Source organism: Ictalurus furcatus, chromosome 2 (assembly GCF_023375685.1).
Source record: "Ictalurus furcatus strain D&B chromosome 2, Billie_1.0, whole genome shotgun sequence".
In the NCBI taxonomy this organism is placed as follows: Eukaryota; Metazoa; Chordata; class Actinopteri; order Siluriformes; family Ictaluridae; genus Ictalurus; species Ictalurus furcatus.
Window position 1 is genome coordinate 9,826,707 of NC_071256.1, and position 18,422 is coordinate 9,845,128.

General features: G+C 42.9%; 1 protein-coding gene across 1 annotated transcript; it reads right to left on the reverse strand.

Annotated features, from left to right (window-relative positions):
• Positions 1-675: 675 nt before the first annotated feature.
• On the reverse strand, positions 676-5,593 carry mycn (MYCN proto-oncogene, bHLH transcription factor). Its single transcript, XM_053647141.1, has 3 exons — positions 5,258-5,593; positions 4,230-4,893; positions 676-2,458 (listed from the first exon to the last, which is right to left on the reverse strand). Exons 2-3 carry the CDS (start codon positions 4,870-4,872, stop codon positions 1,746-1,748), a joined length of 1,356 nt encoding a protein of 451 aa, XP_053503116.1. The 5' UTR covers positions 4,873-4,893; positions 5,258-5,593; the 3' UTR covers positions 676-1,745.
• Between the last annotated feature and the right edge of the window lie 12,829 nt (positions 5,594-18,422).

Here is an 18,422-nt window from a genome sequence, read left to right on the forward strand (position 1 = left end):
GCGGCGTTTTGTGTGTGTGTGTGTGTGTGTGTGTGTGTGTGCAGAGCACGCTTCAATGTCGCCTCTTGGTGAGAGAGCGTGTGTGTGTTTTGTGTGTGCGTGTTCCTAGAAGTGCATCTGTGCGTGCCCTATACTTTTACAACCACTTTGTGTTGTGTGTGTGTGTGTGTGTGTGTGTGTTTGAGAGAGAGAGAGAGAGAGAGAGAGAGAGAGAGAGAGAATAAAGAAGGACACACTCTCTTCCTTCTTTTAGTAAGAGCCTCAAACAGGAGGAGTGGAATAGTGAATAATAGAGAAAGAGAATATTAAAAAATGATGGAGAAAAAGAGTGATACTGTAGATGACGTAATGCTTAAATGTGAAAAAGTGGTGTAATGACCCCTATAAGCGTGTATCCTCTTGAGAAATCATACTGTATGGAATTCAAACATGAAAGATGAGCTAATTTCAAGCGAGCTGAGAGGGAATCATTTGGGAGAGAGACTCATTAGACTCTCAAATTGAATCTTTCTCTTTTTTTTGTTCTTTCATTGACCTAGATGGTGTATATGGTGTATATTAACCTTGTAAACTCTCCTAGGAGAGTACTGGAGGTGTGAAGTGTTGGACAGTGTGTGTGTGTGTTGAGAACTCTAGTCAGAAACAGCATGTTTTCAAATTCTATTTATTTTTCAAAATGAGGTATTTCAAAGTGCTATGAGTTGCAGCACTAAAATGTACGCTTAGAAAAAGAAAGAGAGAGAGGGAGAGAGAGAGAGAGAGAGAGAGAAGAAAAAAACATTCCCATTGACCCAGTTCTATGAACCCGAGAGGTACAAATATATAAACAAACAAGGGAGGAAGGTAAATGTAGATAGAGAGATTTCTGTACAAAAAAAAAAAATGAACGTAAAGAGCAAAGAGATAAAACAAGATAGTGATATCTACTCAACTCATTTTCATACGAAAATATAAGTATCAAATTTTAGTATGTATCAGAAGCACACTAAAGCATAGGTGTACAAATTAGTAAGTATCATGTGATGAACAAAGAACGATAATATGAAACTGAAAAAAACAAACAAATAGAAAACATATTATATTACAAAGTTCCTCGTAAATCGAGGTCATACAGTACTTAATAAAGGTATATAAACTTCCAGTCTAGTTATTTTCTTAGAAAAACCCAAAGACAGTTCTGTGTACAAAAAAACAAGGCAGACTGATAGTATTTTGCTTAACTGACATCAAGGTGCTCAGAGGTATATCTGGAGTTAAAAGCACCAGAAACAGAGGTGTGTGAGAGAGTCGAGTCCCACTGAACCGACTCCTGAATCGTGTCTCATATTGATTTAAAAAAAAAAAGTTTATTTGCTTTTTTTTTTTCGTGTCATTTGCAAAGTGAAGGCAAAGTGGGTGTGTGTTGTATTGCGTGCTCCTCGTCGACTTCCACGTTCCTGAATGGCAGTTCTACGAAAGTCTGAGGGAGGAAGGGGTTTGTCGGTCAATTCTGACAGCAAACCCTTTTTTTTTTTAATAAAAAAAAACAAAAACAATAAGAAATTAGGATGGAATAAGGGACCATCCTTGTACTTTCTCTTTTCCTTGATGTGACTGGAATGACAAAAGTAAACCCGAAACATTCTAGACGTCCAAAAAATGTGCAAAGAAAGTGGCGGCAGTGAGTGTCCGTAAGTTAGTTTTTTGGGGGGCTGTTCAGCCAATTAGCTTGCAGCCGTGAGTGCTAAAGGTTAGCATGTAGCAGGCTAGCGAGTTCTGGCGTGCTCCAGGCGGCGGAGGAGTTGCTGCCGTCTCGCCTGGAGCTTGTCCTTTTCCTGACGAAGCCGGTGCTCCTGGGTCTCGAGTGAACCCACGTACTCTGTGGCTTTCTTGAGGATTAGCACCTTGGCTGCCTTGTCGTTTTTAGCCAGCTCGGGCAGCTGATCGCGTAGCGTCAGGAAGCTGGAGCGCAGGTCGTTGCGTCGTTGCCGCTCCAGGATGTTGTGGTTGCGGCGGCGCTCGTTGTCCTCCGAGTCAGAGCCCGAGCCGCTTTTCCTGAGCCGCTGAGTCCCGTTCAGCGAGATCGGCAAGCACGTGTTTGTTTTAGCACTACGCTGGGAGATTGTGCTGGAGCTAGCGCTGCTGTCGGATCTGTGTTTTTTGCTCGGGGGAGCTGAGGGAAGGTCCGAATCGTCCGAGTACGGCGAAGGCGCTGCGTAGTTGTGCTGCTGCTGGTGGATGGAGGCAGCCGCCGTCCTTTTTAAAATGAGCTCCTGGGGCGCCCGGCTCGTGCCCGGATTTAGCCTGCTCGCTGACGATGTCGCCTGAGAGTTGAAGTTCTTGCTAGCAGTGGACCGCCGCTTCTCAACTGTGACTACATCGATCTCCTCTTCTTCTTCTTCTTCTTCATCTTCTTCTTCATCTTCCTCATCATCTTCCTCGTCATCTTGGTCTTCGTCATCCCCGTCATCATTGTCGTCTGTAAGAAAGAACAGAAAGGATACCATGTTAAAATCAGAAGTCAAAAGTATGTTTCTAGAGTGTGTATTCCAGACAAAACAAGGAGAAAGTATGTTGTATTGATGAATAAGTATTTGTGTAAGAAGGTGTGTGTTTATGTGTATAAGTGTGTGTGAGAGAGAACAGATAAATGGTTTGCTCAGGTAAGCAGATAACATGCCCTTTGACAGACTTTAACTCTGATAAGAGATAATGGAGGTGATTATCAGCTAAGCCGCTCATGAAGTGTGTTTGCTATTAACTGGAATCTCATGGTCTCACACTTCAAACGTGCTCCACAGGAACCCGTCTGTGTGTGGCGGAACCAGGCGGCTTTACGGAAAAGTAAAGATCTCTTTCTTTCCTTCTTTTTTTCCCTTCCCTTCTGCCAGAGGCTATGTTTTATTTTGGAGCGGGTGGGGAGAGAATGCTGTAAAAAAAAAAAAAAAAAAGAGGCCTACCCAGTGCGAGTGCAGGAGTGTTGTAATCGCAAGCAGTGATTATTCGCGGGCTTTGGCCAAACCCTGAGACACGTGACTTGGAGCTGTTCCAGGCGGACAGCTGAAGGAAGATCACGCTCGTTCAAAGCTGTAAAGAGAGACGGCTGGTGTTTTTCCCCCCATTATTATTATTCTGCAGCCTACGGCAAGTCTCTCTGCCTGCCAAGTCGAGCCCACAGTGGTACGCTCGCCTTTCTCTCTTTCTCTCTCTCTCACTCTTTCTCTCTTTACACACCCACACACACACACACACACACACTACACCACCTTTATGCAGACCACACGCCGGAACTCTGTGCCAGGTCTCACACTACGCACTCTCACGTGAGGCGGCCGATCTGGATTTGCATACGGAACAACGGCTTCGTCTGGACAGGAAGTGCCTTATTGTATCGCGGGAATGGGAATTTTCTTAAACGGACCACATTCTCCACAAAACACAGCATTGGCACGCTCATACAGAAGTTTAACCAAGCTCCAAAAATGAAGGTTCAGATTAACAAAAAAGGGTCTTTCGGAGAAAAAAAAAAAGGGGGGGGGGGTTCTACCCAGGACCTTTTCTAAAAGGGAGAGGGAACCCTCTTGTTGCAGGGTTCTAAGTTGTAGGGTTCCTCAGAAGGAAAAAGTGTAGAATCCTTTAAGATGCTCGATGGGACATTGTTTTTCTACATCAGGTTGATTTCAGACTACAGGTTTGTGAGGAAAATCCCCCCAAATCTCCACCTTAAACATCCCATCTCTACACAAAAGGAGCTGTGCTGTTTGTTTTCAAGCATATTCCAGTCAAGATTTTTCTTATTGCCACCTAGCGGACATGTGGATAGACTCGGCGCTCTGACATAACGCGCCCACCGTCAGCACGAGCAGCAGCACCCACTGACCCCAGCAGTAATCCGATTGAGGGGTTTGTCATGTGATCTCTCCAAATTAACCCAATAACACTTGTAAACTGGGTCATAACGCATCACAGACCTAAACAACCTGTATTAGCAATGTTATAGATACATTTTAAATATTTATTCTGATGCAAATATCAGTAAGGTGATTGCATTATTTTTAGACAATGCAATGATGAAATAATTGACCAGTCCTTTACATGGTGCGTAAAAACAGTTCATTGTGTGTGTGTGTGTGTGTGTGTGTGTGTGTGTGTGTGTGTGACAGTGTTATCAGTGTTAACCCCTGTTCATGGTAATGCCGGAGTGGATTATTATCATCATCATCATTATTATTATTATTATTATTGCTCACCGGAGTCGCTCGGGGTGTCGTCCGCGCGCCTGTCCACTTGAGCCAAAGATGCGCTCCTCGTCTGGCTCGCGCTCTGCCCTCCGTTCCTTTTGTTCACGGGGAAAGGGAAAACCACGGCCGGGTCCACGCACTCAGTCGCAGCCCGGTTCGACTCGGGCGCCTTCACAGCGCTGCTTTTAAGTCCGGAAGATCCAGAAGCGGAAGCGGCGGCGGCAGATACCGAGGAAACGGTCCGGCCGAGCTTCTCGTTGACGGCGCGCTCGAGCTTCTCGCGCGCCGAGAAGCCGCTCCACATGCAGTCCTGCAGGATGACCGGGTCGTCCAGCGCACACGCGCCGAACAGGTCGCTCTCCGGTGCGCGCCACGCTTCGTCCTCGGTGTCCTGCGGCGGGAGAAGCAGCAGCTCGGAAGCCCAGTCCAGCGGATCGCCGAGTCCAAACTCACCCAGAGACGCGCACTCGACCCCCGCATCACCGCTCGCGAGCGCCGCGCGGCTCGGGGACAGCGGCGGAGTCGGTAGAAGCTCGAATTTTTTCCAGATGTCCTCTCCCGGGCCGCACAAGTAAAAATCATCCTCGTCCGGGTAGAAACACGGCTGGAAGGAGTCGAACTCCAGATCGGAGTTTTTCATCACGGCTGGCATTGTGTTCTTTAAAACAACAAACTGGAGAGAGAGAGAGAGAGAGAGAGAGAGAGAGAGAGAGTTATTTATAGATGTGTATGCTCTACAATAAACGCGCAATTGTGTAAATGAAGGAGTTCATTCAAAAGGATGAAGGTACAGAAGAAGTGAGCTGATCTGAAGGCACCCTTGGTATATCTGGCTCTTATTTGAGTTAGTTGAGATGATACAAGTCCTTCACATAACTGTCAGATAAACCTCTTCAGCCAAAACCATTTACACACACACACACACACAGTCACTGCGCTTCAATAAGTAAATCCTAAAATTCCACACGCGCTCCAAGAAGGGGAAAAAATCTCTCAAATCCCAGAAAACTCAAATTCCAAAAGAAAGAGTTTCCTACCTCTGCTGGTGGTGTGTGTGTGTGTGTGTGTGTGTCTTATTCGAAGCCAGACGCGGTGTTCAAGCGTCTGTCTCGCGCCTCCTTACTGCGCCCGGTGTGAGCGAGCCGCGCTGCTCAGTTGCATTCTCTCCAACCGCCACGAGCGCGCACTTTTCTTAGACGTGCAGACCACGCCCATCACAAAGGGGCGGGGCGAATTGTCTTTGAAACCAATCCAGCGCAAGCCGTTTGATTTATGGCCACTGCGGACTGCCTGTGAAGCAGTTTTAATGCAGGTTTTGTGAAACACTGGCCTGTTTGGATGCTTTAACAAGAACACGAAGGTGTTTCATTCCAGCCTAATGTAGTGTCCCAAACGTTCATATGCGCGTGACGTGACCACACAAACGAACTACAGGTTTATATATATATATATATATATATATATATATATATATATATATTTATATATGTGACTCGAGGCATCTCTTATTGTTAAAGCTCCAGGAGTGAGAAGTGAGGAGTGAGGTCATCACTATAGAGTCGGATCCACGGTGCCTCCATGTGGACAAGAAGTGCATTTCTCCTAACAGGCTGCGACCCCCAACTCACAAAGATACCTCTGGCTCTCTGGGCAGACAGGTATATATAGAAAATAGCTTTAGAAAATAAATATTAAAAATTAGTACGTGTGACAAAACTATTGTATTCTTGGAGAGGTGGGGGAAAAGTTAACACAAAAAAAGTTTATACAAGCTAGGTAGGCTGATAGATTTCTGATAAAACACACCTGAAATTATTTGGGGGGAAAAAAAAAGTAACAAAAACTTAACCTGTAACAGTATCTATTTTTATGAGCACATGTAAGTCTATTTGTTTAAGCTTATTTAAAAAAAAAAAAAAAAAAAAAAAACTCTGCCAACTCTTTTTTAAGAGTTGGCATTAACATCTCATGTCTCATGATGAGCTGAGGAACGGTGATTTTTTAAAAATTATTATTTAAGAAATGGACAAGATGTCAAAATGTACCATCGTGCTTGTCTATTGGAGACTAGTTAGTGAGACGACAGCAAAAACTGGGCCTGTTTTGGGGAGAGAGGTAGTGGTTATAAATGAACTCCAAAAGCAACTGATATGTATGAAAGCCCTAAGACATCATGCATTATTGTTATTATTATTATTATTATTATTATCATTATTTTTTCTTTCTTCTTTCCTCATCTTGACTTAACAAAAAGCATTTTAATCTGCATCTTTCAAACATCATTCCGTAGCAATCATGCAGACATCCCGGGTAAATGAAACTGACTACACGTTCGGAGCGGCTATATTGTCTCTGTAGATGAAGTTGTAGACCTGACAGCCTCCTTCTGAAGTGTCGGACACCTATGTGACTGACAGACACAGAGCTATTTCAGCTTGAGGGAGTCTCTGATCAAAATAAAAACTAATATGTTCATCCATGAAGCTGCGGGATTGTGCTAAGCTTTTGCTGCCTCCAGAACAATAAAAGCAACATGTTGTTATGTCGAGTACACAGAAAAAAGTCGTGATCACAAGAAAACAACTTTTGTTATGTCGATATCATGAAAAAATTAATTCATGATCATGACAAAACAAGAAAGAAAGAAAAATAATAATGTATGGCCTCGAAGGGCTTCCTGTCACGTTACAAAGATGGATACGGAAGCAAACGCAGATTCTTAAACATTTAATAACCAACAAACATACGAAACACTCCACAACAAGGAAACAAAACACTGTGGCAAAGACAAAATACGGCAGCACAGACAAAGGTATAGTGAGCCGATAACGTGAGACTAAGAATGCATTGCAAACTGTGGCTATATACAAGAGTGCTAATTACCAGGAACGTGAATCAGGTACAGGTGGTCATGTGACAATGAAGCAGTGGCTGTTGGGAACTGTAGTTCAAAATACACTCTCTTCCACTGGCAGTCCTGGCCCCCTGGGCAAAATGTCCCCAGCTGAACCAGGAGACAGTGCAGCATCCTCAGAGGAGCAAGAAAGCAACGTACCTTCCTCAGCGGAACAGGTACGCAAAGCAACGTCCTCAGCGGAACATGTAAGCAGAGCAACGTCCTCAGCAGAACAGGTAAGCAGAGCAATGTCCTCAGCGTGGCTGGAGCTCAGAGCGACGTCCTCAGCAGGGCTGGAGCTCAGAGCGACATCCTCAGTGGGGCTGGAGCTCAGAGTGACTTCCTCTGTGGGGCTGGAGCTCAGAGCGACTTCCTCTGCGGGACAGGACAGCAGGACAACTTCCTCAGCAGGACGGGAGAGGGGAGCAATGTTCTCTGCGAGGCCCGAGGGAAGCTCCAAGATTTCCGCGAGGCCATAGAGGGGAGCGAGGATCTCCATGAGGATAGAGAGGGGAGCGAGGTTCTCCACGAGGCCAAAGGGAGGAACGATGCTCTCCGCGGAGCAGGAAGGGGGAGTGACGTACGGCACGCAGCACAGAAGAGGAACGACGTCTTCAGTGAAGCAGGATGGCAGAGCGATGACCTCAGCCGAGCCGGAAGGCAGAGCGACGTCCTCAGCCAAGCATGGAAGGCAGAGCGACGTCCTCAGCCGAGCAGGAAGGCAGAGCGACGTCCTCAGCCAAAGCAGGAAGGCAGAGTGACATCCTCAGCTGAGCATGGAAGGCAGAGCAACATCCTCAGCCGAGCAGGAAGGCAGAGCGACGTCCTCAGTCGAGCAGGAAGGCAGAGCGACGTCCTCAGCCGAGCAGGAAGGCAGAGCGACGTCCTCAGCCAGGCAGAAAAGCGGTGTGCCTTCCTCAGCGGAGCGGTAAAGCCGAGCGATGCCCTCAGCGGTGCAGAAAAGCAGGGCGAGTTCCTCAGCGGAGCAGGCAGGCACAGCGGCATTGTGCGCGGGGTTGGTGAACAGAAGGGAGCACTTGGGTATGTCGGGAGACATAGCAACATCTTCAGAAAACCAGGGCAACTGAGCGACGTCCTCAGCTGATCCAAAAGGCTGAGACAAGCAGGGAGGCTGACTCACGTTCTCCACTGCCTCCATCTGCTGGACCAGATCCACAATAGGGGAGGTAGGGTGGGAGATGGCACCAGCCCAGTCAACAAGCTCCCACTTGTACCCAGACTCCTCCATGTCCTCCTGCTGCTTACCTAGCCCAGCTTGTTGCTCCTCCTCCTGCTGGTGTAGCGTAGTTCTCCGCGAACATAGGTGGTAGAGTGAAGCCCAGGTATTTCATGATTATCTGCTGATTCTGAGTTATAGGTCTCATGTTCTGCCACGTTGCAAAGATGGATACGGAAGCAAACGCAGATTCTTAAACATTTAATAACCAACAAACATACGAAACACTCCACAACAAGGAAACAAAACACTGTGGCAAAGACAAAATACGGCAGCATAGACAAAGGTATAGTGAGACGATAACGTGAGACAAAGAGTGCATTGCAAACTGTGAATATATACAAGAGTGCTAATTACCAGGAACGTGAATCAGGTACAGGTGGTCATGTGACAATGAAGCAGTGGCTGTTGGGAACTGTAGTTCAGCGTTCCCTTACTGATTTCATGACACTTCCGTGGATATTTTTGTGTTTAAGCATAATTTGTGGCAAAACTATTATCTGTAAGGTTTTAGAGTTGGATTCACACTGCTTTAAAATTTTATTTGCCTTCCATTGTTTTCCCTAGTAGATAAAGTTATGCTTTAGATATTGAGTCTCATTTAAACTATGTGAAACTATGACGACTTACTATTGCTTACTTTTGCTTCATTCAACTAGAGGTTGTACAGTAACTCATGATTTCCGACCTCCATCCGGGAAAAAAACAAAGAAAACGCACTCAGGATTCCTCCTCAGGAACTCAGGATGGTCTCCTCAACTGTTAGTTCCTCCGAGTTCAGCAACTGACATAAAATCAACATGGCTGTATACTTGTATACATAATAGTATTTGTTTTTAGGTCAACCAACATACAGATATATTGGCTTGTTAAGTCAATTACACTGATAATACAGCTTGCTGTTTTGAGGAGGACCGTCATCAGTTAGCTGTTAGCTTGTTACTAACAAAAGACGAACATGTTTCTTCCCACTTTGTACCTCAACTGTCCAAAATGACATCGTTCCAAGCACCGATCTCCCACTTCTGATGTAAGTCGATTGCAGCATTATTACTTGACTGCCTTCTACCACTAGAAATGTACCCAATCAGAGAACATCCTTATGTGGTTAACCCGCCTGTAATTACCTCATGGTGTCCAATTGCTGGTGAAATTTGATGAGAGTGGGATGATATCTGGAATGCACAGGGTGAACAAATCATAAACTCATTAGCAAAGTAACAGCTTCAGTGTTCTGCCCAGAACAATGTGTTGGTTGTTTAGAAACCTAATTGGCTAGTCCTTACTACACATTGATTTGCAGTAAATGAGTATACCAAATTGTTATGCAAATTGATACTGACACTGTGTTTGCACCCTCGACGAAAAAGTCCCCAAGTCACTGGATTCAATTCAGCTACGGGTTCTGGTGCTCTCTACTGTCATATGTTTAACCACGAGGTGGCTGCTTGTAGTCTGGCACTTATAATTATTTTGCTCTGGTTTTCTCAGTTTTCACATGTACTTCTGAAAAGTTCGTCTGTCCTCTGTGTATGCTAAATCATCTGTCTAGTCAAAATTGTGCTACTGTTTACCAAATTGTGCTTTGGCAGGTGTTTGTAGTAGAGTAAGCGGCGAGGTTCAGACGTACTTACAGCATCAATGACTGTTTAAGCAGAGCTACATACCAAATAAAATCTTTTGCAAAAGTTCATCTATCCATTTTCTGTATTGCTTATCTTACACAGGGTTGCGGGGAAACCTGGAGACTATCCCAGGGGACTCGGGGCACGAGGCAGGGGACATCCTGGACAGGCTGTCAACCCATTGCAGGGCACACTCACAGACGACAGACAATTTGGAAATGCCAATGAACCTACAATGCATGTCTTTGGACTGAGGGAGGAAATTGGAGTGTCCTGAGGAAACCCCTAAAGCACAGGGAGAACATGCATACTCCATGCACACAGGATAGAGACAGGATTTGAACCCCCAACACCTGAATTGAGAGGCAAATGTGTTAACCACTAAGACACCATTTCCCCCTTTTGCAAACGTCACTAGGGTTGATTTTCTTTCTTACTTGCAACTGCGTATTAAAAGCTAAAAGATATCTGCTTGTCCTTGATTACTGATTTATCCACCCCTGAATAAAGGTGGTTAAATTATTTAGAAGTCTACAGGCTGTCTTTAGCTGGCACTCTTCACTTACATGCATAACAGCAAGGGTAAGAGTTTTATTTAATTTTTTTTATTATCAAGCCTCGTCACCATATGCCTGTGATTTTGTGAGAATAGAGTCCCAACTCTCAGCATCCTGTCCGAAGTTCAAGTCATGCTTAGTGAGCAGCCAAATACTTTGCCATGTGCTCATAGTGAATTACATAATATCCTGACCGTTTATTTGACCTGTTCACCCCAGTGCAGTAGGTTATGAGAGACTGCGATGTGCCATTGGGTAAAGCCTTCCAGTTTCTCTTTCTGCAAACTGGGAGATATGGGAATAAAGGTGGGGGGCGGGGTGAGCTGGGGATTGGATCACTCCCTGAAGAGTCCAGTCTCCATGACCCTAGTTAAGACAGAACTTCCTGTGTGAAAATGAGGGGGAGTGGGAAACCGAGCTGCTCGGTCCGAGAGAGTGTACGGTTCTGTGTGTACGTGTGTGTGCATGTGTGTGTGTGTGTGTGTGTGTGTGTGTGTGTGCACTTATTTTCCTCCCTGGTTTCGTCTTTTGGCCGCGGCTCTAACTCTGATAGACAGATGCGTAAATACGGTAAGCTGTTTAAATCAAGTTTTTATATGACAGGAAAGTTTAACATGCGATTCATAATGACTAGTTCAAGTTTAGTCAGTACCTTTATAAGAGTTGTCACCATTTTATGCAACAATAGTAAATTGCAAGTTTATAAAGTTCCTTTCAGTTGCGTATATGGTGTTGCGAATCTCAAACTAAATGCTAATTAGCGAATTAACTGTTAGCTAGCTACTACAGAATGTATTTAACTGTTCCAAAAGACATGGGGAAAAAAAGTTGAATGCTTATAATACTTGTGTTTGGGACACACATTTATTACACAGACTGGCTCAAGAATAGAGTTACACAAACAAACACACTTGCAATGTCTTCTGAAACATAATGTACTCATGTGCTACAATGTGCTACAATGGCTTCACTACTTTTCACTTGTACCCATTACACTAGCAATAAATGTTATTTTCTCTCCACTTTGTGTCCTTGTTGGCCTGTGTCATTCATTATGATTCTAATATGTTGCATGTTATTGCCAGCCTATCAATCCAAACCTGAGTCACTGCAAAGCAATATATAAGAATTGCTGCTTTGAAAATAAAATGAATGGAGTGCAGGAGTGTGTCCTGTGTTTCTCGCACTAGCGGGTGGAGCTGTCATGGATGGTTAAGCAATTGGGCCAGTTTGGATAAAACAATCATATTTAGAGAAAACACAAAAGCAAATCCAGAAGCCTCAGTGACAGCATGCTGTGAGACAATGGAGGCGTACAGGCGAGCACATCAATAACACACACGATCGGAAGTCAGTCCAGGCCGCATGCTCTGGTATGCAGTGTGTGCCAGTGTGCTACTCTAAAAAACAGCGTGTGTTAAATAATTCACACTCACAGAGAAATTCTGCAGTGTGTGTGTGTGTGTGTGTGTGTGTGTGTGTGTGTGTGTGAATATATATATATATATATATATATATATATATATATATATATATATATATATATATATATTATTTATTTATAGATTTATATTTGACGACTTCTACATTATCGAGTCAGTACAACAATACAAGAACATTTTAGATTCCCAAACATTAGTTTTCCAGCACAAAATTAAATGTTAAAAGAAAGATGTTTGTATGTCAGTAAAGAAAGCAGCATATTATGTAAGAGACAAAGACATAATGGTGGCTGCTGGGTTCTGCTGCAAAAATAATTAGCAAGTGTCAAAGTCTCCAGAAGAACTGTGGCTGGAGCTATTTCGACCTCACTCAGACCGTCACCACGGTCTTATCCTGAATGCCGACGTTCTTCCGCCTATCCTCGAGACCTATTATCAACAATGTCAGGTGACTGACCTTAGGGGTTGGCTATTATAGAACATCCGGATGAACCAACCACTTCCTTTTGCCTTTCTCGCCTCATCTGAGGCCAAAGCGGTAGAGCTCATCACAGCTTAATTACGGGAGAGAGTGTAGTTCCAATTCGTCATGTTTTTGTGTAGGTGCTTCACGTTCCTGAAGATTGCGGTGGATCTCTCCTCATATATATCTTGGAGTGTCGTTGGAACACACGTTGGTGAGTGTTTCTTTAATTCTATAGTTTGCTTACAGGTGATTCATGGGTCAGCTCTTTGCATGTTTACATATATATATATATATATATATATATATATATATATATATATATATATATATATATATAATTTTCCTCATAGGCTATATGATTTTCTAGGAGTTCTGTTAGCAGACTGTTAGTGGACAGCTTCCAATTACATCCCAAATTACACAGACATGTAAGGATAAGGGTTCCATGAAGGTGTATCCAAATGTTACACCCTTGAACACCAAGAAGTTACTATCACAAGGGGTTCCTTTAGGCAACATCTCAGCGAGGTGGTCTGTGATAATGATACATGCCTCTCTAATGGGGTGGGGAGCAGTTTGGCAAGGCAGGTCCATCAGGGGTCTCTGGGAATCTCCATGGACCTTAAAGCACATCAATGTGCTGGAACTCAGGGCAGTGTATCTCTCTCTGAGGGCTTTTTTTCTGAGGGCAGTGTACCACATCAATCACCAAGGCAGCACCAGTCAGCGCAATGTCTCCAGGTGACAAAGGAACTGCTTTCTTGGGCATTTCTGAAACTCTCATCACTCTGAGCAGTGTACATACCGGGAGTAGCAAACAAAGCAGCAGACCTGCTGTCTCGACTGGACTTCTCCCGGAGAGTGGCATTTCCATCCCGAGGTGATGAGACTCATGCGGAGTCAGTTCGTTATGGCGAAGATCGACCTGTTTGCGAATACAGAGACAACCCATTGAGATATATGGTATTCCTTGAACAGCCAGGGAGGACTTGGGGATAGATGCATCTTAAGAATGGCCAGAAGAGATGTTGGACGGTTTTCCTCCACTACCTTCGATTCTCCTGGTGCTTGTGAGGATAGCATTGGGCCGTCACAAAGTTTTACTTTTGGCCCCAAGGTGGCCAAAGAAATATTGGTTTCCGGCCCTTGTAAGTTTGGTCCAAGGTTATCCTTGGCCATTACCGAAGATAGTTGATCTCCTCTCCCAAGCAGAGGGCCAGATCTGGCGTCCTAGACCAGAGATGCTACAACTGTGGGTATGGCCTTTGCTCAGTTCCTCTCTAAAGACTTAGATGAAGCTGTATTGAGGACAATAAATAGTTCTAAGGCACCCTCTACGTGGAGTAACTACTCTAGCAAGTGGCAAATATTCTCAACATCGTGTCAAGACTGACAACTAGACTCGGCCAATTGTGACGCCAGTTTTGTTCTTCGGTTTCTTCAATCATTGTTGGATTCGGGGAAATCAGTTTGCCATAAAGGTCTACATTGCAGCCATTTCCCACTTTCATGCATTAGTGGATGGTGTAAGTATTGGCAAACACTCGTTGGTGTCTCAATTCCTTAAGGGTGCACCCCATTTACACCCAGGGAGACTTATGAGATCAACTGCTTGGGACCTTACTATTGTCTTACACTCACTGGCCAAAGCACCTTTTGAACCTTTGGAACAAGCTGATCTCAAGTTCTTGACATGGAAGACAGTCTTCCTCCTGGTGATATGTTCAGCCAAGAGAGTTAGTGAATTGCACTCTTTATAAGTCAGTGAAGACTGCTTGAGATGCAAGGCAGAAAATACAGGGATTTTCCTCTGGCCAAACCCGTCATTCCTTGACATGGTCCTTAAGCCTAGTACAATAAATCAGGTAATTGAGCTTGCTGCTTTCCATCCAGACCCCTGTTGTTCAGGTACAGGGTTGGATAACTGTTCTCTATATCCTATTAGAGCATTGCCCACATACATTGAGCGCACTTGTCTGCTGCGGCAGTCACACAAGCAACTAGTCGTATGTTTTGACAAGAAGTGTTCAGACAACAAATGTCTCATTGGATAGTGGATACAATTTCACAAGTGTATTCCAAACAGAATCTACATATCCCTGGTGATCTGGCTGCTCACTCTACCAGGAGCATGGCTACTTCCTGGGCAGCACTCAATGGGGTAGCATTTTCAAACGTCTGTGCTGCAGCCTCTTGGAGCACTCCATCTATGTTCATGAGATTTTATAGGATTAATGTGACAAATCCAAATTTTGGGGGGTTCCCTGTGTTATCTGTAGCTAAATTGCCAGGGGAGGGAAAAGATCGTCCCTCATGACCCCGGTGGTATAAGTCATCCAGGATAAGACAGTGGTGACGGTCTGAGTGAGGTTAAAATAGATGGTAAGTTATGTCCATAACTATGGATCTATGAGACCAAACGAAGACCGTTACCATCCCTTGTCACCCAGGAAGAGCTGGAGTGTTCCAGGCAAAAGGAAGTGGTTGGTTCATCCGGATGTTATATAATAGCCAACCCCTAAGGTCAGTCACCTGACATTGTTGATATTAGGTCTCGAGGATAGGCGGAAGAACAGCGGCATTCAGTATAAGGCTGTGGTGACGGTCATCGTTTGGTCTCATAGATCCATAGTTATGGACATAACTTACATTCTGCAAGATGCACAATAAAACATACCAGATAATTTCCTTATAACAAATTGTACACAAAATTGTACAAATTGCACAAATTGTACCGGAGACTACAATTTTTATTTTTTAAAGCAAAGGATCGTCACAACAAATATTGACTTAGTATTTGTTACTGTTTGCTGCTCTCTATAGTATTTTTTAAATGTAGAAACATTTAATTTCATTATTTCTGAAAGCATCTGTACAGCATTTTTTTGCATGTGCCTTTTGCACAGTAGTGTATATATATATATATATATATATATATATATATATATATATATATAGTTATTAGGTATTAAAATTATTCAACCCCCATTGCAAATAAGGTTTATTGTCAAAATTTATAGACTTGCATCAGGTGTGCTTGAGATAACACCTGTTTTGCATATTTGTGCTGTTGTAAGGGATTCTATTCAGGGAGTTATATAATTTTAAAACTCAAGAAACCATTATCAGTTGCATTTTCAGTAGAATTTGAGATAATCACTTGAAGCATTCAATGTGTTGAACTATTTCAATTGCTTCTGTTTGATTTGTTCAATGCAAACAGCTGAAAGTCTTTTGCATTTATTTTGACAATAAATCTGATTTGCAATGGGGTTGAATAATTTTGATTGCAACTGTATGTATATATATATATATATATATATATATATATATATAGAGAGAGAGAGAGAGAGAGAGAGAGAGAGAGAGAGAAGCATCTAAGCAGGTTGCTATGCTAGTTGGCTACTCGGGTCTTTTTGCAACCAGGTTGTGCAGATTTATAAACACTAAGCCTATAAAAAGAAATGTAGTCAACAATACAGAATTGACTGAATGACTCAGCGATTATTTCCTCACCAACGTTAGCGTGAGCTGAGATCGGTCGGATGACGAGGCTTGGGTATAAACACAGTGAGTGATTTTTTTAACTCATTTCTCATTTTAAGTGTCTATAAAATTTGGCAATCATGTTGTTTAAGGTTATAAATGTAGAAGATGATACTGCTTATCACAGTCTGTATGAACATGATATGAACATGAACACCCCCCCCCCCCCCCCAAAAGTGCCTATAAACTATACATACACAAAGACAACGAGAATACACATTTTCGCAAACATCTTACAGTTCACCCTTTAATCATTGCCACAGTCATTCAAGCCAGATTCCACAGTGGCACATCTTCCTAACAAACACACCCTCACACCAGCTTCTTTTCTGTTCCGTTAGTCACCTCTGACCCCCGTCCAACCCCCGAAGCAGCACCCAAATCCCCTGTACTTTCTCTTTATACATTCCTCAAATCTCTTTGTGATCTAGACACTGGAATGATGTTGCCCTTTTTTCTTTTTTTTTTTTTCTTTCTTTTTTTTACACTTTTTTTTTTTTTTCAATTTTTCACCAGGAGAGCACTTGAGTAAAACACAGGGTTACCAGTAAGAATTTTAGGTCCTTTGACAGGTTAATCCACTGATAAGCACAATTTTTTAAATTCTCCTAGATGATTTTTGTTCTGTAATGTCCCCTTGGTCACTTTGTCTACTTGGGGCTCTTTCTATGTTTAGTGGTCTGTAGGTGTACAGTGCCCTCCACTAATATTGGCACCCTTGGTAAATATGAGCAAAAAAGGCTGTAAAAAATTGTCTTTATTGTTTAACCTGTTGATCTTTTGTTAAAAAAATGCACAAAAATATAGGTGTGCAACAATTATTGGCACCTGTATGAATTCATATGAGAAAAATATATTTGAAGTATATTCCCATTGATATTTTACATTTTTTGTAGTATACCTGGGTGACTAGAAACAGGAAGTTGTTCAACCATGACTTCCTGTTTCACAGGGGTATAAATATGAGGTAACACCTAGGCCAAATTCCCTTAGTCATTCAATGGGTAAGACAAGGATTTTTTTAAAACAAAAAATCAAACGGTTAAACAATAAAGACAATTTTTCCCAGCCTTCTTTGCTCATCTTTACCAAGGGTGCCAATATTAGTGGAGGGCACTGTACATATCTGAACTTTCACAAAATGTCTAATGAGTGCTATGAATTCAAACAAGACTTTCAAAGTGGCCTTTCCAACAGTGGCTATATGATGTTGAGATCCATCTTTTCACACTGAGGACAACCAAGGGACTCGTACACAACTACTGATGATCTTTGTATATTGTTATTATTTTGTCTTCTGGTAAATATCTGATGTAGCTTCTGAAGGGGAAAAATAAGAGCTTTAAACAAAATAATAACAATTTACACCAACCATTCTGGTGAAAAGTTTACACAGCCCAGTTCTTAATGCATCGTGTTACCTTCTTGAGCATCAGTGAATGTTTGCACCTTTTGTAATAGTCGTGTACGAGTCCCTCAGTTGTCCTCAGTGTGAAAAGATGGATCTCATCATCATATAGCTGCTGTTGGAAAGGGCTCAAATACGGAGAAGATGCTGGAAAAGTAAAGAATGTGCAGGACCTGGAGGATTTTTCTGAAGAACAGTGGGCAGTTTAACTGCTCAGGATAAACAAGGGACTCATGATCACAAATTTTTATGATCCCTGTTATATTTTATTTAAAAAATTATTAACATTTTGAAGATTCTGCAAGGTGTATATATATATATATATATATATATGACGGAAAACCTACAGGACGTAGGACTACAACTATCCAAGAAATGTAGTTAGGGGTTGAAGACTGAAATATTTGTTTCCTGTTATTTAAATGTTTTCTAATGAGTTAATAGTTTGCCATATCAGATACCATTGTTTGTGTTGAACAAATTGTTACAGCTCATGAAATGTTTTGGACTTACCCAGAAAATATTTTCATATAACCGTCAGCCCGAGGCCAGCTCTGCAGTTCTGTATATTTAACAGAAAACTGTATTCCATGCCAAAGCAGAAGTGTGTGTGTGTGTGTGTGTGTGTGTGTGTGTGTAGTTCTTATTATCACATATGGTTTTTGTTTGTATTTAAGTTCCCCTCAGTTAAAACTGACAGAGATAAAAGATAAAAGGTTCGAAGACTGCCGTCTTTCCTCTTCATGGGGGAAATTCCACACATCAAATTAATACAGTAAGAACATCCTGAACACTGATTCCTCCGTCAGGATGCTGATTCAGGGCTCTGTGCAGGACACTTGAGTTCTTCTTAACACACCATGTCTTCATGGAGCTCACTTTGTGCACAGGGGCATTGTCATGCTGGAACAGGTTTGGGCCTCTTAGTTCCAGTGAAGGGAAATTGTAATTCTACAGCATACAAAGACATTCTATACAATTGTGTGCTTATAACTTTTTGGCAACAGTTTGGCGAGGAACCACTT

Coding starts and splice junctions, on each gene's coding strand:
- mycn (XM_053647141.1), bottom strand. CDS start 4,872: ATGCCAGCCGTGATGAAAAACTCCGATCTGGAGTTCGACTCCTTCCAG. Junction 2,459..4,229: donor CGACACCCCGAGCGACTCCG/GTGAGCAATAAT, acceptor TCTTTCTTACAG/ACGACAATGATGACGGGGAT.